This window comes from Hemiscyllium ocellatum, chromosome 25, assembly GCF_020745735.1.
Source record: "Hemiscyllium ocellatum isolate sHemOce1 chromosome 25, sHemOce1.pat.X.cur, whole genome shotgun sequence".
Classification (NCBI taxonomy): domain Eukaryota; kingdom Metazoa; phylum Chordata; class Chondrichthyes; order Orectolobiformes; family Hemiscylliidae; genus Hemiscyllium; species Hemiscyllium ocellatum.
Genome location: NC_083425.1, coordinates 49,782,179 through 49,805,780, shown reverse-complemented (window position 1 = coordinate 49,805,780; position 23,602 = coordinate 49,782,179). Strand labels below are relative to the sequence as shown.

The 23,602-nt window shown below is 38.6% G+C and overlaps 1 protein-coding gene across 3 annotated transcripts in view; it reads right to left on the bottom strand.

Annotated features, from left to right (window-relative positions):
• mprip (myosin phosphatase Rho interacting protein) overlaps window positions 1-23,602 on the bottom strand; it is a 444,516-nt gene that overhangs the window by 74,436 nt on the left and 346,478 nt on the right. For all 3 annotated transcript variants that reach the window (XM_060844305.1, XM_060844307.1, XM_060844306.1), the window contains exons 11-12: window positions 11,978-12,046; window positions 1,881-1,970 (exon numbers count right to left, since the gene is read on the bottom strand). In XM_060844305.1, the coding sequence (XP_060700288.1) occupies window positions 1,881-1,970; window positions 11,978-12,046 (159 nt within the window). The remainder of the gene's footprint in view (window positions 1-1,880; window positions 1,971-11,977; window positions 12,047-23,602) is intronic.

Below are 23,602 nucleotides of genomic sequence, written 5' to 3'. Positions count from 1 at the left end.
TTGCCAGCAGTGATGGTCGAGGCAGGTGCATTAACAACACTTAAAAGGCATTTGGACAAATATATGGATAGAAAAGGTTTAGAAGTATATGGGTCAAATGCAGAAAAATGGGGTTAAGCTTTGACGGACCTTTCGGCTAGCGTCGACTAGCTTGGGCTGTAGGACTCCATAAGTCTCATTGACAGAGTACAAAAGCACAGAATTTGCACGAAGTCTTAAAATAAAAACCACAGTTTCAGCTGGAATAGTGTGTCCAAATCTGGCATTATACTTTAAAAAGGATGTCAACATCATCAAAAGGACTGGCAAAAATTTACTAGAAATGGACTTAATATATTAAGAGTCAAGGGAAGCTGAGGCTACTCTTCTTAGAAGAGAAGGACAAGGATATTTAATAGATGCTCAAAATTATGGAATAAATAGGAAAAGTTTTTGCCAATCACGGAATGGTCAGTAACTAGAGTGAGCGTTTAAGATTGTTGGTAGAAGCAAAAGCTAGAAGGTTTCCTCCAGGTGCTCTGGTTTCCTCCCACAGTCCAAAAATGTGCAGGTCAGGTGAATTGGCCACGCTAAATTGCCCGTAGTGTTAGGTAAAGGGGTAAATGTAGGAGAATGGGTGGGTTGCGTTTGGCATGGACTTGTTGGGCCGAAGGGCCTGTTTCCACACTGTAAGTAATCTAATCTAATCTAATCTAATCTAATTTATAGTGAATTGTGATGGTTAGGAATGCACCACCTGAATGGGTGGTGGAAGCAGATTACATCGAATTATACAGTGTTTACAGCACAAATAGACAAGTCGAATCATCCTTTTCCAATGTTTTACTTTGCATGAAACGTCCTCCGATTTTGATCCATCTCATTCTATTGGTAAATCCTGCTGTTTCTTTCTCCCGACTGTAACTATCTAGCTGCCCTTAACTGGAAGCTTGAAGGAATATCCACATTCCAAACACAGAGACTCTATGGACTAAACACCAGCACAGACAAGTTGGAATGAATCAGACTATACAACACAGAAATTTCTATTTCACTTTATATGAAGGTGAGATCAGCGAACTCTGTTAATTCAAATACCAAGTATGAGAATGGCTTATGCGGCTTTAGTATCACATCACACAAGAAGCTAGTCTTACACTGTCATTACTCACAGCATAACAGTAGATTGATCTGAGGAAATGAGATATATTATTCCAAGAGAAGATTAAATCAAATAGCAGCAAATTGGTGGGTGGAAGGTTAAAAGGAATTTTAGTTCAGTCTCAACACACGGCTGCTTATGCCTACTGACAATAAAACAAAACTGAATGACAAAATTCAATAATAGCTTTTAAAATGGGAATTTGTTAGACAAATACAAAATGCTTAGCAGGTGTGGCAGCATCTGTAGACAGAGAAAGAGTGTTATAGATTTTAAGTCCAATATGAGTCCCTTTCAGAAGTCAATTTCTTTGAAGAGTCACGCTGGATTCAACGTTAACTGCTTCTGAAGAGTCATAATGGACTCTAACTCTTAACTATTTCTCTCTCCACAGATACTGCCACAACCACTGAGTTTCTCCAGCATTTTCTGTGCTTGTTTCAGATAAACGCAGGATAAATATCTAAAGGAGAAAGGTTTGCAAGCCGATAGGGTAGGACAAGAGATGGGCTAGTTGGATTGCTCTTTCAAAGCACAGTTGCAATAAGTACAATTATTTACTTCTCTGTTGTATCATTTTTTAATTCTATCATATACCGAAAAGCAAATTACAGTGCAAGTACATTACAGACGCAATTGGAAATTAGTGAAAGTCATAAGTAATTTCGCAGAGGTTGCAGAAGGAAGACATGTCAAGTCAGAGGGAATTTTCAGTGCCATTTTAAACTCATGAACTTACATGGATTTGGAAGCCATAGTTGCGCTGGACCTGATATTCAGTTACATTATAGCAAGTAGATAAATCAATTTCACCGTCCAAATCTGATGCCTGTGGCAGATGTGGAGGAAAACAAAATAGGTTAATTAACTTGGCAACCTGTGGTGAATCAGAAATTAATGGCAGATTTTCATTTGAGTAACCAAATGCACAAAAAAAAATCTTGGCTGAACAATGTAAAGCTACAATTTTACTGGATAATTTTTCAGTATGTGCTAGTTTCTAATCAGAGCTGAACCAGATGATCCTTCTTGACCTTGTATGAAAATGCTATGCCCTCCATGACAAAGGCCTTCTACTTCCATTGCTGGTTGATTCTTAGTTGTTGCTGAAACCCTCAATTTGTTTCCTCCAGACTCTACTGTCCCAATGCTTTCCTAGAGGATGGAAGCCAGGAAACTAGTCAATAAATTGCAGCCATCCATAACTCTGTTGCCCGTATTCTAACGTGCACTGAGGCTCATTTTGCAATTTACAAAGGACAACATCCTGATTTTAAAAATTCTCATCCTCCTGTTCAAATCCTTCTTGGTCTGGCCTTCCAGCTTCAATGTTGACAAGAATTCGCCAAGATCTTGCATTTTCTGCATTAAATTTCTTGACAACTAGTGAGATATTTTTTGCTGGAACTGAAGTCCAAATTGAACCATGCATCTCAAACACTAGACATTTAATATGCCTTGTACTAGGTGTTATTATGAATGATTTATCACCGCACTTTACCTTGATGAGTTGCCTCTACTCATCCAATCCTATAGTGTTTGTTTTAAAGTTGCTTTAAAGCAGTCTTCAGATTTTGATACGAACGTTTGCAGCAAAAACTTCCAGCTCGGCGAGCAGAACCACAACAACGGATACCCGAGCTACAAATCTTCAATCAGATTTTAAAAAGCTCTGCATTTCTCCTATTCCCCTTTCCACCAATGGAGTATCTTTATCAGCTGTGAACCAAATTCAAAGCCCACTCTTCAACCTCCTTTAAAATCAGCTCATTGCCAAACTTTTAGTAATAATGCATACTATCTCCTGTTTGGAAGGCAGCAAATGGAGAACAAATACATATTTTCTAAATTAACACAGCTCTGAACTGTCATCCAGAATAACTCAAGTAAACCTTCTGTCCATTAAATACTTCAATACAAAAATTCAAAAGAAGCCGTATTCTGTGGAAATGTACACTAACAAATGGAAAATCTTCAGATTAGAAATCAGCTTGCAGTACCAAATGCCTTTGCAAAGAACTGACTGGCATACTGCTAACTTACTGGTAAACACTAAAATAAAGCTTTAAATGGTCATGCGAACCTCTTTCAGAGTAGCTGCTGCTAAACTACTGTAGTGCTTCTAGGTTTTTACAACTGTACTTTTATTTTAGAATCCATTTTCAGTTCCAACAAATTAAATAAATCCTAAATTAAAGAGTGCAACACCAGGTTGACGCTGCCTTTGAGATAATGAGACAGCATCCATTTTGCACCCTGACAGCTGCAGTCAAATAACTGTTCACCTCTAGTTCCAAGGGTAAATATGAAAAAGAAAACTGGTACTGTTGAAAGATCCATTGATATATTTCATATTTCAGACAATTCAGAAACAGGTGAGAGTAAAACATTAGATCCAGTTGCACCATGATTATACAGCATTTCTATGGGGAAAATTGTTCAGCATTAACAAAAAAACACTAATGGACTTCTGGTCCTGGTCATTCAGTGGCCAGATTTCTTGTTGCCCTCACTACAATTATTGGTTTAAATTTTCAGCAAGTTACAACATCAAAGTTTTGAGATGAATGGTGCAGAAAAAGCTGAACGAGGTTCCCCAAATTTGGCCCAATGATCAGGACATTGATCTTTCTTGAGGAATGAAAAATTTAGAGGTGAACAGCTTCCAGCAAATTCCAAGTCAATGAAAGGCAAAAGATCAAAGAGGGGAATTATGCAACAGAGTAGAGGACATAAATGATTGAACAGAGATGATATAAGACAAAGGGAGGAAGCAACTTGAGATGCAAAGAAAAAAGGAGGGTCTGGGAGACATAAATATGTAAAGGCAAAATAGCAGGGAGGAATGGCACCAAAAATCCGACAAGAGATTCCCATCACCTGGAAATGTGGTAGAAGGGAAGGGTCACAGACCCCAGGTAAACAGACTGCACTATTTGCCATATACTGATGGGGGATTACCAAGCATTCAATACAGTCCAACACAGATCTTTTATTCTTCCAAAGCAATGCATGTGTTTAAAGCGTTCACCAATAAAAGTCTTCCAGTTCTAATGAAAGGCCAAACGTACTTTCTCTCATCACAAGGATTCTAGGTAATCAAAGATGGAGGACAGGGAAACTTCGTGGCTGTAAGAGCTGCTCCTATTTGGAGGTATTTTAGGTATTAGAAGTGAGTTCCTCAAATTCCAGGAGCAGTAATTACTATTTTATAAGCTGTTGCATTGTTTTGGAACTTTGGGGGGAAAAGATCAAAACAATGGCATTTTAAAAAGGAGGAAGAGAACAAGGCAGCTACCACATGGTCAGAGAGAGAGAAATCTATTATGTTGTCTGCCACAGCAGCAAATCTGCACAGCCACTGCCTTTGCTGTTTTAGTTCAAGTACTTCTGGACGTCAGAGTGCATCTAAGTAAAACAGCAAAATTCACAGCTGACCTTGTGTGCATGGTTTTTAAGTGTAACTTTGCTGTCATTTTTTTTAAATGAGTGAGGAGAGTGGGCTTTTTTTGGTTATATGTTTATTAAGATCGGTCTCTTGATTAAAATTTAAAAATATAAAATGTAGGTACTAAATTAGCCTGGAGCAGTGTTTTTTTTTTAAGAGCAGTAAGATTGTGCTACTTTCTGTAGATTATTAAGGTGCAAAGACGGCCTTTAGTAGAGTGATGCGCTCTGCCTGTCGTATTTGGGAGATTAGGGAGAATTTTCACGTTACTGATGATAATATCTGCAGGAAGAATGCTTAGTTGTGAATTCTATCAAGTCGCATGCATCGGTTGGAGCAGCAGTTAGAGGCTATCAGGAATTTACAGGAGATAGGGGGTGTGATGGATGCAGTTATAGAAAGGGAGATAGAGTCAGATAGATGGGTTACTGCCAGGAAAGGTAGGAGAGGAAAGCAGGCACAGGAGTATCCTGTGGCTATCCATCTCAAACAAGAGTGCTGTTTTGGAAAATGTAGGGAATGATGGACTCTCAGGGGAATGCAGCACAAACAGTCAAGTTTCTGTTACCAAGACTGGGTCTAATGTAACAAGGGGTACATCAAGTTCCAAGCAATTAGTGGTGATAGAGAACTCTCTAGACAGAGGCACAGACAGATATTCCTGTGGCTGATGGAGAGAAATCAGAATGGTGTGTTGCCTCCCTGGTGCCAGGATCAAGGATATCTCAGGGAGAATGCAGCATATTCTCAAAGGGGAGTGGGACGAGCAGGAGCTTATTGTACATATTGGAACTAATAATATAGGAAGGGAAAACAATGAGCTTCTGAAGAGAGAATACAGGAGATTAGACCAAAGTTTAAAAAGTAAGCCCTAAGGGTAATAATCTCTGGATTATTCCTAGTGCTACAAGCTAGGGAGGGTAGGAATAGGGAGGATAGAGCAATTGAATGGATGGCTGAGGAGTTGGTGCAGGGGAGAAGGGATCACATTTTTGGATCATGAAAATCTCTTCTGGGGTAGAATTGACCTATATAAGGGCTTATTGCACTTGAATTGGAAGGGGACTAATATACTGGCAGGGAGATTTTCTAGAGCTGCACAGGAGGATTTAAACTATTAAGGTTGGAGGTAGTGGGACCAGGGAAAGAGGGAGGTAAGAAGTCAGTCTGAGATTGGTACAATTGGGAAAGGGTGCAAATCAAGAACAGTCAGGGCAGGCAGGAACAAAGCAGAGAATGATGTAGTACTGATAAACTAAACAGCATTTATTTCAATACAACAGGCCTAACAGGGAAGGCAGATGAACACAGGGCATGGTTAGGAACATGGGACTGGGATATCATAGCAATTACAGAAAAGCGACTCAGGGATGGACAGGACTGGCAGCTTAAGGTTCCAGGATACAAGTGCTACATGAAGGACAGAAAAGGAGGCAAGAGAGAAGGGGGAGTGGCGTTTTTGATTAGGGATAGGATTACAGTTACACTGAGGAAGGATATTCCTGGAAATACATCCAGGAAAGTTATTTGGGTGGAACTGAGAAATAAGAAGGGGATAGTTACACCTTATTTGGATTGTACCATAGACTCTCTCCACTCCACCCCCCCCCACCCCCAAACACCACCACCACCCACACCCCTCTCCCCCACAGTCATCAGAAAATTGACAAACAAATTTGTAAGGAGCTTTCAATTATCTTTAAGAATAATAGTGGTAATGGTAGGGGAGTTTAGCTTTCCAAACAGACTGGGACTGCCATGATGTTAAGGGTTTAGATGGAGAGAAACTGGTTAAGTGTGTACAAGAAAATTTTCTGACTCAATATGTGGATTTACCTATTGTAGAAAATGCAAAACTTAACCTACTCTTGGGGAATAAGGCAGGGTATGTGACTGAGGTGCCAGTGGGGGAGCACTTTGGGGCCAGCGACCATAATTCTATTAGTTATAAAACAGTGATGGAAAAGGATAGACAGCACCTAAAATTTAAAGTTCTAAATTGGAGGATGATCAATTTTGATGGTATTAGGCAAGAACTTTCAAATGCAGATGTTCACAGATAAAGGTACAGCTGGAAAATAGGAAGCCTTCAAAAATGAGATAACTAGAGTGCAGAGACAATTAGGATGAAAGGCAAGGCTGGTAGGCGTTGGGAATGCTGGATGACTAGAGAAATTAGGCCTTGATTAAGAAAAAGAAGGAAGCATATATCATGCATAAACAGGATAGATCAAGAGAATTCTTAGAAGAGTATTAAGGCAGTAGGAGTATACTTCAGAGGAAAATCAGGAGGGCAAAAAGGGGACATGGGATAGCTTTGGCAAATAGGGTTAAAAAGAATCCAAACGGATTTTATTAATACATTAAGGACAAAGCGATGTGTGGAACTGAAGGAGGTATGGAAGATAGTAACTTAGTATTTTGCAAGAGTGTTCACTGTGGAAAAGGACATGGAAGATACAGAATATGGTGACGTCTTGAAAAATTCCATATTAGAGAGGTGGTGCTGGATGTCTTAAACCACATTGTGGATAAATCCCCAGGTTCTGATTAGGTGCACCCTAGAACTCTGTGGGAAACTAAGAAAGTGATTGCTGGGCACTTGCTGAGATATCTGGACCATCGTTAGTCACAAGTGAGATGTCAAAACACTGGAGATTTGCTAACGTATGCCATTATTTAAGAAAGGTGGTAAGGAAATGCCAGGGAACTGTAGACTGGTGAGCCTGACATTGGTGGTGGGCAAGTTGTTGGAGGGATTTCTGAGGGACAGGATTTACAAGTGTTTGGAAAGGCAAGGGCTGATTAGGGATAGTCAATGTGGCTTGTTTTGGGAAATCATATCTAACTTGATTTGAGTTTTTGAAGAGGTAACAAAGAGGATTGGTGAGGGCAGAGTGGTGGACATGATCTACATGGACTTCAGTAAGGCATTCAACAATGTTCCTCAGATGACAGAACATTACACAGTGCAGTACAGGCCCTTTGGCCCTTGATCTTGCGCCAACCTGTCTACCCTACAGTATTCCATTTTCAGCCATATGTTTATCCAATGACCATTTTAATGCTTTAAAGTTGGTGAGTCTACTACTGTTTTAGGCAGTATACTGTTACTGAGTGAAGAAATTACCTATACTGAGTAAAGAAACTACCTCTGACATTCTTCCTATCTATATCTATCACCCCTCAAAATTAAAGCCATGTCCCCTCATGCTAGCCATCACCATCTGAAAAAAGACTCTCACTGTCCAACCTATCTAACCCTCTGATTATCCTGCATGTCTCAATTAAGTCACCTCTCAACCTTCCTCCCTCTAACGAAAACAGCCTCAAGTCCCTCAGCCTTTCCTCATAAGACCTTTCCTCTATACCAGGCAAGAGCATAGTAAGTCTCCTCTGAACCCTTTCCAAAGTTTCCACATCCTTCCAAAATGCTGTGACCAGAACTGTGTGCAATATTCCAAGTGTGACTGCAACAGAGTTCTATACAGCTGCAGCATGTCCTTGGGGCTCTGAAACTCAATCCCTCTACCAATAAAAAGCTAACACAACGTATGACTTCTTAACAACCCTATCAACCTGGCGACTTTCAGGGATCTATGTACATGGGCACCGAGAACTCTGCTCATCTACACGACCAAATATCTTACCATTAACCCAGTACTCTCTATTTCTGCTGATCTTTCCAAAGTGAATAACCTCACACTTTTCCACATGAAATTCCATTTTCAACTGCTGCAGCTTATCTATGTCCTTCTGTTACACCATTCTTCAGTACTATCCACAACACCACCGATCTTAGTGTAATCCAGAAATTTACTAATCCATCCTTCTACGCCCTGATCTAGGTCTTTTACAAAAACGACAAGCTGCAGTGGCCCCAAAACAGCTCCTTGTGGTACACTACTAGTAACTGAACTCCAGGATGCACATTTCCCATCACCACCACTTTTCAGCTAGCCAACTTCTGATCCAAACTGCTAAATCACTCTCAATCCCATGCCTTTGTATTTTGCTCAATAGCCAACCATGGGAAACCTTGTCAAATGTCTTACTGAAATCCACATACACCACATCAATTGCTTTACCTGCATGGTCACCATTTCAAAGAACTCAATAAGGTATGTGAAGCATGACCTACCTTTCATAAAACTGTGCTGACTATTCCTAATCAACTTATTATTCTCTAGATGCTTATAAATTCCAACTCTTATAACCTTCTCCAACACTTTACCCACAACCGAAGTAAGGCTCACTGGTCTATAATCACCAGGGTTGTCTCTACTCCCCTTCTTGAACAAATGGACATTTGCTATCCTCCAATCTTATGGCACTCTTTCTCAAGGCAATGACAACATAAAGATCAAAACCAAAGGCTCTGCAATCTCCTCCACGGTTTTCCAGAGAATCCTAGAATAAATCCCATCCAGTCTAGGGGTCTTACCTATTTTCACACTTTCCAGAATTGCTAACACCACCTCCTTGTGAATGTTAGTCCAGTCTAGTCTAGTAGCCTGTATCTCAGTATTCTCCTTGACAACACTGTCTTTTTCCAGTGTGAATACTAACGAAAAATAATCATTTAGCACTTCCCCTATCACCTCGGACTACACGCACAATTTCCCACTACTATCCTTGATTGGCCCTAATCTTTCTGTTGTCATTCTTTGATTCCTGTTATATCTAAAGCAAGCTTTATGGTTTTGCTTGATCATACCTGCCATTGACTTATTATGTCCCCTCATGCCTCTTCTTAGGTTTCTCTTTAGGTCTTACTTGGCTAACTTTTAACTCTCAAACACCCTGATTCTTCACATCTCATCCTAACACAAGCTGTATTTTTCCTCTTGACAAGAGATTCAACTTCTTTAGTAATCATGGCTCTCTCGCTTGACCATTTCTTCCCTGCCTGACAGGTACGTACTTATCAAGGACACGCAGTAGGCGTTCCTTGAATAAGTTCCACATTTCAATTGTGCCCATCCCCTGCAGTTTCCTATCCCAATCCTATGCATCTTAAATCTTGCCTAATTGCATCTCAATTGCCTTTCCTCCAGCAATAACTCTTGCCCTGTGTTATATACCTGTGCCTTTCTATTGCTAAAGCAAGCATAACTCAATTGTGGTCACTATCACCAAAGTTGCTCATGGTAGACTGGTTAGCACAGTTAGATCACATGGAATACAGGAAAACTGTATTGAATACAGAACTGGCTCGTAGGGAGAAGACAGAGGGTGGTGGTAGAGGGTTGCTTTTCAGACTGGAGGCCTGTGACCAGTAGTGTGCCATAAGGATTGGTGCTGGGTCCAATGCTTTTTATCATTTACATAAAATGATTTGGATGTGAACATAGGACGTACAGTTACTAGGTTTGCAGATGACACCAAAATTAGAGATGCAGTGGACAGTGAAGGTGGTTACCTCAGAGAACAACAGGATTATGTTTAGATTGACCAATGGGCCAAGGAATGGCAGATGGTGTTTGATTTAGATAAACGTGAGGTGCTGTTTTTGGAAAAGCAATTCAGGGCAGGACTTTGTACATTTAATGGTAAGGTCCTGGGGAGCGTTGTGGAATAAAGAGACCTTAGAGTGCCGGTTCATTGTTTCTGGAAAGTGGAATCTCAGGAAGATAGGAGAGTGAAAAAAAGCATTTAATATGCTTTTGTACATTGGTCAGAGCATTGAGTATCGGAGATGAGGGGTCATGTTGCAGTTATATAGGACATGGTTAGGCCACAATTGGAATACTGTGCGCAATTATGGTCTCCCTCCTATAAAATGGATATTGTGAAATTTGAAAGGGTTCAGAAAAGATTTATAACAATGTTGCCAGTGTTAGAGGGTTTGAGTACAGGGAGAGGCTGAATAGGTTGGAGCTGTTTTCCCTCGAAGGTTGGAGGCTGAGTGGTGACCTTATAGAGGTGTATAAAATCATGAGGGGCATGGATAGGGTAAATAAGGTCTTTTCCCTGGAGGTGGGTTCAAAACTAGGGGGCATAAGTTTAGGGTGAGAGGGGAATGATTTAAAAGGGACCTAAGGGGCAACTTTTTTCAAGCAAAGGGTGGTGCGTGTATGGAATGAGCTGTCAGAGGAAGTGGTGGAGGCTGGTACAATTACAACATATCTGGATGGGTACATAGATAGGAAGGGTTTAGAGGGATATGGACCAAGTGCTGGCAAATGAGACTTGATTAATTTAGGATATCTGGTCGGCATGGGCAAATTGGATTGAAGGATCTGTTTCCGTGCTGTACATCTTGCAATTTCCTTTCATATTTTAGATTTCCAATACAGGAATTATTTCAGTGAATTTAGAGAGAACATTTTGGGTTTCACACTTCTAAAGAGAAAAACAAAACCTGGTGTTTCAGTTTCTAGTTGTTGCAGTAATTCAGCATAATAGAACTAGCCAGTACAAGGCAATGAAATAAGTAAAATTAGAATGTTCAAGCAGTGATTGAAAAGGTTCAAGCAAGGTATGTAAAGATAAGAAATTCACATCCTTTCAGTTCATTTTTCTAGATTTATTCTGAAAGCAGCAGTATTGGCACAGCTTAACAACTTCAACTTTTTTTGCACAGCATTTTCAACATGGTAAAACATTCCAAGGTCTTCACAGGAGTGTAATAATGCAAAAATGGATTCAGAGTTGATAGAAGCAGTACATTTTTCAAATCGTTTAATGGAGCAGTGGAGTGGTTCAGGGAGAGAATTCTAGAGCTTACAGTTGAGGTGGCTAAGAAGCCAGAAATGGGCAAATATAAAGCTCTGCAAAGTATTGGAAAATAGGTCACCGCGTAGGACTACTGCTGACCCTTCTACCCTGAACTGCAGTTGATGTGGTTTTCTTAAAATTGCTCCACAGCTATATGCACTTTCTGTCATTCAGGAACAAATGGATGTTTGTACTGCAATATGTGCAGATAACTGAGACACGGATTTACTAGTAAAGGAGTGTTAATAATACTGACTATAAATCCAAGGGCAGTTAAGCAGGAAACAGTTACCAAAAACAGTTTTCCCAGATTAACTACAACTAGACACAAATTAATTTGCAAGCAGCTTCAGAAGGAATTCTCAACACGTAATCGTGACTGTAGCGGATTTAAATGATAGTCAACATTACAGCTGAAATTCGGTGGAAAGAGGAGTTTGTAAAAATTTGAGGCCTGATGCAGTGTAGATCTGTTTACTATATCACCATAAGCTAAAATTATGCTTAATATCTATTTCTGCAATAAGGCTTTACCTCTTCATTTCTCTGTCCAGGTTCTCACAAAAAGGGCAATCAACATACACACATAATAAGAGCTCCCAAATATAGCTCAGGGTGGTGGGCATAGTTTAACTAATTTCTGAATAATTTCGAAATATAATGCTTACGTCCTCAGCAATTGAGTCCTTGTAGTAACGCAGGCTATGGTCAGTCAGTACAAACCAGTATTTCTTCCACTGAAAAGCATAAAACAAACTCATAAACAACATATATTAAGATACTTGAGTTAAATCGAATTGCAAATTACATTTAACACTCCAGTCAACTCTGTACACAATTTAATTTTATCAACATGCAATTAAAGTGCAGGACATTAACCATACAGTTATGTACCCATGCATTAATAAAAAGTATTCATAACATTTGCAAAAATGAATAATGTTTTCAATTAATATTTAAAATTTCTCCAGCAAGATTTTCCTCCTGCTGGATCAGAATTACACAAGTGCCTATTACTTTTGCCCAAAAGCAATCATTCACACTGTGGCACACTACTTCATCTTGGGAGAGACAGGTATGTACGTGAGCACTAAAAGCAATGGTCACTTGATATTTCAGGAGCAGGAATTTTTCACTCTTTAATCCAGGATCATTGTGGTCAATTGCAACACCTTCACTGCTGTCATGGTTGAGATCAATTATTTAAGCACAAAGTGGGTAATGAACTTGGGACTCTTCCATATTTACAGGCGAAGTAATGGCTTGTTATGCTGACTAGTGTTTTGCATTTCACAGAAATTGTTTGGTTACGATCTTCTTTTCACATTTTCATCCATGGCAGGGACTACTTTTCTAAAGGAAGTCATACGTTCCATGGCAACCCATAGACAAAGCTACTTAAGCCACACAAAACAGGACAGAACAGATCTTGATTTATTTATTGTCACGTGTATTTTGTTACAAAATGCAGTGAAAAGTGCTGTATAATGTCACCACTCTCTGGTACCATCTTAAAACACAAAAATAAACCAAATTATGGAATATAAAGGCAGAAAAATAATTCAGCTTTGCAATCCTTCTCATTAACTGCTGTGTCATAGACCATGGGCCTACTGGCAATGCATGATTCCCTTTCACACTGCTACTGCTGCTGGAATGAAAACAGCCACTCTATGGCATCATCTTGCCTCCAATAACATCCTCGCCATTATGAGTCCTTGCTAGATTCTGCCAATGCAGACACTGATGCTGCCAGGTACCACGCTGGCCCAAACTGGACTCTGGCACCATCATGAGTCTGCTTTGGGCCTAACTCACCAATGCAGCTATTGCCAGTGATGCTGGGTCTCATACTGGCATAAACTTGCCTCCGCCGCCACCTCCACGAATTTGCACCAGATGCAGAAGTTGCCAGGAATCCAAACATGCCTCTGCTTCAGCAGTCATTTATCATGGCTGAGTGCACTCGAATTCACACTAGGCTCACTCACTTATGACCAAGCTCTTCAACAAGAGGTGATTAAAACAAAAAAGCGGATTGTGCAGACACACGTCCCATGCTCAGAATTTGTACTCTATTGCCATGTTACCGGAACACAATCTTGCTTCCCTCACTCTGTAACAAAACAATCTGTACTCATTCATTGCTCTTACCATTTCACATTGCTCTTGCCTTTTCTGGGTGGTTTAGCACAAGTCACAAAATCAATATGTCACGGATCAAATGAGACTAACCTAGGTGGTTGGCAATGCATGGCACAGATAATATATTTCATCACATCATTTGATTTGGAGGAAAAATCTATTATAAAATCATCATTGCAACACATTATGGGATAGTTTTGCAACCATGAGCAGTCACCAAAACACAGCAAGCTAAGATACCATTCTTCCTTAGAAGTGAGACAAAGACTGCTGTGCCACATTTATTCCTCTCTTCCAATTCCAGAGACAGAACCATTATCCCGCATCTATTATATTTTCACTTTTGAACAAATCAAATATTTCGATGATTGAGATTTTCCAACTAAGTCCATTTAAATTTTTTTCATGTTATAATGGCAGCATAGTTACTACTGCAGATACCTGCTTTAAATATTGAACCATCATATATTTCAATAAAATGTTATATACTCCAGAACCTACTTCATAAACTACGAACCCAGCGTTGCCCTAAGCACTGAATGAGAGAAATATATTAAGGAACTGTGTTAAGGTCACAGCTGATGTACCAACTAATGGTAACTCAAATCCCTGAATGAAATCATGTGTGACAGATCATACGCTTGTTTGTTTCTTCATTTCAAAAGCGATATCTTATGCAAAAACATAAGCACATGAGGCTACAGACTGGGTTTTGACCAAAAAAAGACAAATCAAGCTATGTATTTCAGTTTGCTCCTCGGACGCTGCCTGACCTGCTGTGCTTTTCCAGTACCACACTCGACTCTGATCTGCAGTTCTCACTTTCCCCTATTTAATGTATATCAGTTTGAAAGATTTCAAAAAACACAGTAAAACAAAATTCCACTTACTCCCCTACACTATCACTTCACAGTTATCCAAAAACCAGAAAAAAAAATCAGAAAAACGGATCTCTCAGTTTCAGTCCGATGATCTAGGAAGACCTCTTATATGAATCCTCACGCAACTGACGGCATAGACATTCTCAGTCTTTTATGAATCTGCAGAGTTCTAACAAACACTCACATCTGAAAGTTTCATAAACTGAACTCTTTCACTGAACAAACATTCCTTTAGCTACTCAGAACTATCTCCGTTTCTTGGAAAGGCCATTCTTGCTGAGGCCAGTCAGATCTCCTTCTAACTGACCAAAAGCTTATGCACAAAATTAAAAGAAAAAAAAGACTTGCACATCCTAGTTTTTGCTAAGTTTATGATTTTTCTTCTCTCTCTGCATAAATCTTGACAGTATAAGCAAATTTCCAGTAACAATTCAGGTAGCACATACTGGTTTAAAATCATGATTCCAAAAGCCTGACCTGATTAATTTTTAAAACGCCTTCAAAAAACAAACCAATACCCATATTTGTTCACTTAAATCAAGACTCTTTAAAAAATTAATACACATAAAACACACAACTTTCATCCTAATGACAATAGCAGACATTAATAATTGGCTTGAACCCAGAGTGATTTCCAATTTGCAGCAATTTATGGATGTACACATTTCATCATTAACAGAACTGGCAAAGCTAATATTTTAACTGAAATGGGGACACTCTTAGACTAGCCAGTTTGGTCCTTCAACTAATACTAGTACAGGCATGGTGCCAAAAGGGTTCACTCAATAGCCATCAAGAACAGGAAACAATGTGGTATTTTTCTCTTTCCAATCAAAGGGTACTGATGCCCACTGCAATATCACCTCATTAAAACTGGGTAACACAGACCAAGTATCCAACTAGAATTTTGCTCAACTGACAATTCAGAAGAGGTGGGTGCAAAAAAGGTACAATGAGATTTAATGGATAATTGTGCTACTTGTATTTATTCCAAGAAATGCCACCCAAATCTTCTATCCTTTCTCAAACACAAGAGACCATTTAATATTTTCTTTTAAAATTAGCATCCTATTGAAGATTTCACAGAATAGTTTATGGGTGAAATCTTTTAAAGATGTCAGTTTCTGTACATTACTTTGCAAGATACTATGTTCTCAATACAGTTCCACTAGCTCTTTAAGTATTAAGCATTAAATATTAAACAAAATGATCAGTCTGTCAAGATACTTCAAAAAAGGCGAGGTAGAATATTATTTATAATGGTGATATATTAGCAAGTGCTGATGTACAAAGGGATCCAGATGTTCTTATTTAGAAAGTAGACATGCAGGTGCAGCAAATGATATATTGGCCATCATTGCAAGAGGACCAGCATTCAGACATAGCGATGTCTTTGTACAGTTATACAGGGGTTTGATGAGCCAACATTCAGAGTACTGCATGCTGTTTTGGTACCCCTACCGAAGAGAAAACACACTTGTGACTGAGGGATTGCACAGGAGATTCACTAAGCTGATACCAGGTATGGCAGGACTGCCCCGAGGAGGGGGAATTTGATTGGATTGGTATTTCCTAGAGTTGAGAAGGATTGGAGGGAATCACATTGAAATGTATAAAATTCTAACAGATGGAGAGACTATGAAGAGAGTGGATATTTACCTTGGTTGTGGAGTCTAGAAGCAGAGGACACAGTCTCACCATACGGGATAGACTATTTAGGGTTGAGATGAGGAAAAATGATTTAAAAGGATAGCGTACTTGTAGAACTCTTTATCACTGATAGTTGAGGAGACCGTCACTGAATATATTCAAGATACATACATTTTTAAATTTTAAAAAGACCAATTGGTAAATCAGTACGGATACATGTTTCAATCTAAGAATCACACTGTTGGGCTGTATATTAATCTCAAGGCCAGCATTAATTAGTCACCTTTTGAAAGAAGATTAAAATACTTTAATAACTTAAACTTCATTGTGCTTTCTATCTCCTGAACTGATTTCAATATTAAAATCAATAGATCTGGATGCAAGGCTTTGCAAGTTTTGCTTTATTTTAAGTAACTGCTTTATAGTACTGAAATTATTACATCAAAAAAAACGCAACTCAAAGTTTCTCATCTTGCTCTCACTAGGACCAAGATACAAGAAACAGACTTGAAAAATGGGACACCAAATTATTTAGCAGGTAGGTTTTGATTGATCAGGATATTGTCATGTCTCCATGACCCCTTGAAGGGTTTCCTAATGAAAAAGGTGTAGTACGTATAAAAATTCCTTTTGCCAATATAAAACAGGACCTGCATGTTAATAAAAAAAACTTCTAGCATTTGCAAATATGTCAGATAGCGAGCCTGACTAATGCTTCCCGCAGTCTAGATTTTACAACAAATAAATGTCTTGTAGCAGCATCATCTAATGGTGGACATACTGTTCTAAGACTTGCAAGCACAGGCTAGTTGACCACGATCAACATGCTGTTCAATGCAAATGGTCAAGGGGACATGTCACTTGAAATATTCTACTAAATAGTGGGATCATTCAGCTTTCATAGCTGACATCACAGTGATTCCAAACTTATTATTAATTTGTTTTCGCAAATGACCTTTTTGGCTTGATGGCAACAACCTTTTAGCATAGAAAACCATTTGTGTTGACTAAAAGCTAGCAGCAATAGGCCCTTTTGTTCACATTTTTGTGATATTTTCACCTTCCGGGGTAATCTGAGGTAGATTGGATAGTATTAGGGTTAAGAGGCCTTTTATGAATTTGAGATACAAAGTGAGTGGCAGATTGATCAAGCTAGCCATCATCATGTAGGATAACTTTGATACATCTTTGGTCAGCATCAAGCTTACACAGTGAACAGTTGGCTAGGGGGTTATTCACAAGGTTACCAATGAGATTAGCTCTTGTAGCGTCTGGAATTGTAGAAATCCCAACATATACAGCGAACACTGAATGTAAGCGTTTGGTTGATTGCAGAGGAGAACCCAGAAGATTTGTAACAAACACTCAAGTACAGTATGGGTCTGTTTTAAGCAGGTTATTGTTTATAGTACAGTTGTCTATAAAGGCGATATTGTGCCACATACAGATTAAAAGTTAAGAATGAAAGAAACTTGTACACTCAGACCACACATAATGTAGGGGATCATGTAGATTAGTAATCCTGTTCTAACTCATCATGAGATAAAAGCAAGCTCTATCCTGAGATTATGTCTTGCTTCAGCTCCAACAGTCTATATCAGACTATCCTGGATTGAGAAAAGGGTTTAGAAATCTGAATAACTAGTGAAGCTGACTGTCTTATGCTGCTACTTTGCAGTGAACACAGAGGTTTTCTCCACAGAGGATGCTACTGTCAAGCCATGAAGACATTTTGTCTACCACACAAGTCTTGTGATACAAGACTTTCAGTTCCATTCTGTCACATGTAAGCTGTATGCTTCAATGACTGGTGGACTGTATCAAACAATATGTCAAGACATTTGCAACAGGTAGCATGTCAGTTGTGCTCAACCAGTCCATGCTTTAAACTGTTGATACATTCTATTGAATGGCATCTGGGAGCCAATTTTAATCTAGATTTAATTTTCTCTAAGAACAATGCACATTCTTTTTAAACATAAAATTCCTTCAATAGCTATTAAATAAAATTTCCTTTAAAACAACTGATCAACCAAGATTGTTGTTAATATTAACCCAATGGCACATGATGCAACTCTGTTTCCACTATTTATTGAACGAATCCCTAATATTAGTTCTGTTATTCAAATACCTCCTGAGTTAAGTGAAAGGAATGATGAAACACTCAATTGGAATGACTATTAGCAATGACTAGCCAATACAATAATGACAGAAAGCTACAAGCCACTCATGTGGTTTGCTGCTCAGTTTGGATGCTACTTCTGTTGATCAGTTCTTCCTGCATGGACACATAATCTGAAAATCAGCACCGTTTTCACTTCCCAAGCTTTATCAATGTCAAATGCAAGGAGGACTGCACCCAGACCATTGCCTTAAATCAGTTTTCTAGGGGCTGTTATCAGAGTGGCAATGGTGGCTCAGATGGTCCCAACAGCTTAACTGACTCCTTTCCACATTGGGTGGGCGTTGTCAAAAGCCAACCGCTGCTTCCAATGAATGGTGTCTTCATCCTGGTTACCCCACAAACACCCACCCACTCCTCTTCACTCACTGCCTGGAGACTCCCTGCACTTACCTTATCTGGAGGCCTAGACTTCGAATCTGGGAAATACCTGCAACCTTTGTTCTCAGTGAATTTGAGGAGACTACAGAGCTGCTGACCAATCCACATAGCCAGCAGTGCTTGTTGACAGGACTTCCACCTAAGTTACTGACGGAAAAACTGACTCCAGCCAATTACTGCTACTCAGAGCTGAAATAATTCAGAGATATTATGATCTCAGACAAACTCTGGCGTCTAGAAAGTCTTGTTCACCGTAATTAAAAACGTTACCACAGTGCATCAGTAGCGCTGGATTGAAACAATTCATTTAAAAGTTGGTCAGTTGCCATAATCTTCATTACTCAAATGGATTTGTCATCAGTACTAGGGTACCTAGTAACAGGCTAAAATAATAATTCTAAACACATCAGGCTGAAGTTTAAAAAGTATACCTTTAAGAGCACTCAATTTGGCAATGGATTTAAGGAAAAGGAGAAGTAAAACAATGAGAATTAAAATTTCAAAAGCTGGCAAGAATGGTAGGAGGTGAGCTATAAAATAAGGATTCTTTGCACAATGAGTTAGCATTTCTTTTGTCATAGGAATTAGACCAAAGACAAAGGATGTAAAAAAAAATTGAGAAAATGAGTTACAGCCATAATTTACTTGATTATGTGCTTACTTATTATGTCTGCGATAGTGTCACAATGCTGCCATTTTTCCCACAGAATTATTTCAGTAGAATCAATCCATTTTTAGTTTATGCATTCAAAAAATGAACAGTGGTCAGCTAAGAGTGGAACTGCATCAGAAGATTTCTACATCTCTGTAAATAACAATTCTTCCTTCTTAATTTGATTTCTTACATACTCCACTTCATGATAGTACATCAGGGCCAGTAAGATTCAGAATTGAAGACTGATCAGAAAGGACCATCATCTTCTGTCACGCACTTTGCTGCCAAAACATACAGCGTAGCATTCTGAAAGTTTTCTCCAAAAGGAGAACACTTCCAAAGATCCTTTAACTGCAGCTCGGGCTGGAGTTTCTGTTGGGATAGCTAAATTTTTACCTCATTGATAAATACTTGCCTCATTTTGTAAAAGTAAGAACAAAAGTCAAGAGCTGCCTGGATGAAAAGCAAGGTAAAGATTAAGTTAACAAAAAAATCTTTTTATGAGGGTATCATACAGAAGGTTCAAAAGAGGGGTGAACAAATGTGAGTGATTATGGAAAAATATGGCAGCTAATGTAAAAGCAAAGTTTTCCACAAGCACATCAATTGTGAAAGGATGGTAACAGGAAGAATTGGACCAATTAAGGGTCAAAAAGATATTAACATAAGGAAATTGCAAAGACAGTCATAATATTTCAGTCTTCCCTGTAGTTGGGGTTGGTGCTGGAAGATTAGAGAATTGCAAACATTACACCCCTGTTCAAAAAACATTGTACCCCTGTTCAAAAAACATTGTAAAGTTAGATACATCAATTATAGGCCAATCAATTCGACTTTGGTTACTGGCAGGATAAACAGTAGTTGTTCAGGGTCGAAGTAATAGTCACATGGAAAAACGTGGATTGATTCAGAAGAATCATAACGGATTTGTTATTAAGGGAAAATGGTGTCTAACTAATTTCTGGAAGCCTTAAAAGGGGTAATAGAAATAGTTGTTGAGGGGAAGGAAATGGCACACATGAACTTGCGAAGGCAAATGACAGATGCATACAACAACTATTTACAAGCTATATCAAGTTGGATCAGGGACCAAATGTACAGCGGCTAAAGATATGTAGAAAAAGAAGTTGTCAAGAGGAAATTTTAAAACGTGTACGAATAGATTTTAGATGGTTCAAATGAGATGGTAAATATTTGGTAGCTGGAGTCCAATGTGGGAAGATGCAAACTTGCCTACATTGATCGGAAGATCAGAAAAGTACTATGACTTTTAAATGGAGTTTGTGTACATGACTCTATGATGCAGTGAAATCTGAATATTCACTCTCTTTTCATACATTAGTCCTACCATTCCAGAAACCTACCAGCCTAGTGAACCTTTGTTGAACTCCCTCCATTGCCAGAATATCCTCTCTCAGGTGAGGCGGCCAAAACTGCAGACAATACTTCAGGTCTCACCAATGGCCTGCACCACTGGAACAACACATCCCTGTCTCATGTACACAAATTCTCAAGATCACCAACATATTGTCTTCTTCATCAATTGCTGCACCTGCAGGCTTACTTTCAGCAGCCAGTATACAAGGACATCCAGGTCTTCGTACACCTCTCTCTTCCCATTCAAATAATACTTTGCCTTATTTTCCATACTTAACTTTAACCTCACATTTACCCACATCGTGCTTCATCTGCCCACTTATACAACATTTTGAGGTTAGTAGCCCAGATAGCTCAAGAATATGAATTGGCAGAATTATGAAAGAGCAACATCATGCCAAACGTTCCTATTAACATAAATCATCACTTTGGTGTCTCTTCTAACATGTAGAATAATTTTGGTACTATTAGAAACTAAAAAAATAAAAATTGAATTACTTATTCTATTCCACAGAATCACAGGTGCAGGAGGCAGCCATTCAATTCATGCATCTACGCTGGCTACCTAAAAAAAGATTATGACTTGTTGTTTCTATTCAAATAGCTACTAGTGTATTTTTGAATTAATTAATTGAACCTGCCTTAAACACGGTGTGGTCCAAGCCTGAAGGACTGCTGTGATAGAAAGTGGGGAAGCAGTGACAGCACCAACATCATTGGACGTGTGGTCCAGAATTTAAGGTTAAAATTTTGGGGGCGTGGAATCAAATTCCATTATGGCAATCACAATTTCTATAAACTAATAATTTATCAGACCTGTAACATAACACAAATGCACTATGTAATATATCAAACTACGTAAAGATTGTTAATAGCATTGTTATTCTGACTGGCTAGTGTGAACAACTGACTTTTAACCTCTAGCCATTGTTTTATACCACAGAACATTTCCATTCAGTGACACATTAGAAGTTCCTCATGAAACACAAAACAACAAACTCTTCCTCAAAAATTTTAAATTTTTGAAGGAGAATATAGAGCTTTTCTGACACAAAATAGCAGCTATCAATAATTCGTCTACCCCATGAAGTTAGTGAACAAATCACTAAACAAAAGTGTAACAATTTTGTTTAGCTGATGGCTTAATATTCAATTTTCAGAATTATCCAAGTTATCATCTTACAATTGAATAGAAGTTTTCATGTATCCTGTTTTGGACTGCAATACAAAATCCCTGGTTGAGAAGTTTGTATCTGGCAAGGCATGACCAAGGTGTGCTGCAATGAAATGCTCTCAAGCTACGAATGAGAACTTTGGCATTTGGCTGAAGCAGTGCAGGAAACCTACAGGCTACTCAAGCAGCTAGGTGAAAAGTACTGCCAAGAAGAAAAACAATCTTAAAAATATGGGGATAAAATGAAGTTAGAATAAATTTTAGATAACAGTATGAAAAATAAATGAAATTATAGTTACTGAAAGTTTAAAAAATTAAAACTGACATTTGCAAAAACATATGCTGGCTTTTTCATAACTAACAGATGTTGCTAAGATTCTAATTAAAAAATAAATTAGTACAAATTAATATCTTCAGGTAAAAATCCACAAATTGAGATCAAAAATAAAACTGCAAGAATAAATAGGAACAGCAATAGCCAGTCTGTCAAGCCTGCTCTACTACTTAATAAAATAATGGCTGATCAAACAAAATGCAGAATAATGCCAACAGCATAGACTCAATTCCTGCACCATCTAAGGTGACCATGAAGGGATCTTCTTCACATTCTCTCCCCTATCTGAGGTATGGTGACCCTCAGGATAAGCCACCACCAGTTGCCCTCCCTTTCATGACAGAGCAGCCCTTTGGCAACTTTACATCAAGTTTGTCAGTAACGTCCTCAAAAAACACCAATAAGTTTGTCAAACACTATCTCTCATTCACAAATCCATGCTTACTATGCCCAATCAGATCATTGTGTTTTAAGTGTTCATTTATCACATCATTTGTAATAGATTCTAGCATTTTCCCTCCTACTGATGCAAAGCTGATGGGTTTGTAGTTCCCAGTTTTCTTTTGCTCCATTCTTAAATAATGAGGTCACATTTGCTTGCTTGTCATCTGTAGGAAATATTCCAGAATTTATAAAATCTTCCAAGGTAATCACCAAAGCATTGATGATTTCTTTAGCCATCTCCTTCAATGCTCCACGATGTAGACCATCCAGTTCTGGAGTTTTATTGATTTTCAGCTCCATTAAGTTCTCTAGTATAACCTTCCTGTTAATATTAATTTTCTTCAACTACTCATTCTCCCCAATCAACTGGATCTCTAATTCCAATAAACTAAAATTATACACAACCTGAAAGTCTTCCATAGACATTCAAATACAAAGAACATTAAAAAGCAGAAATGGTTGAAGGCTGAACCAACACAATGAAGGAAACAGAAAAGTGGTATTTCTAATGATTATTTTTCCCAACATTATTTGAGTTAGAAATGATTGTTCTCAAACTTGTTGATAATAAACAAACTGCTTTAGATTCTGTTGGAACACTAATGGATTTTGTAAATTAAGTTATGATCACTTGAAGCAAAACAGTAGGGCTGAAACAGCTCAAGCACTGAACATGAGCTTGTTCACTAGGGCAAGGCTATTAATGAAGAGAAACTGAGGACCGCAGATACTGGAGATCAGAGTCAAAGCGTGTGGTGCTGGAAATGTATAGCCTTGTCAGGCAGCACCTGAGAAGCAGGAGAGTGGACGTTTTGAGCATAAGCTCTTCATCAGTCATTCCAGAAGGCTGTTAATGAAGATAACAAGGTTAGATATTAAGTAATCTTTTTATGTGGTCTTCTAGTTATAATAGTCTGGGCTGAAGAAAAAAGCTTTAAAGTCGGTTTTCAACAAATAGCAAACACATTTTCCAGAAACTGTTCTTCCAAATGAATAGTGGGAGTCAAGAAGCAGCAAAGTTTCGGTCTTCAGATTCTGAAGGGGTGAAGGTAGCTAGCAAACAGTAATAA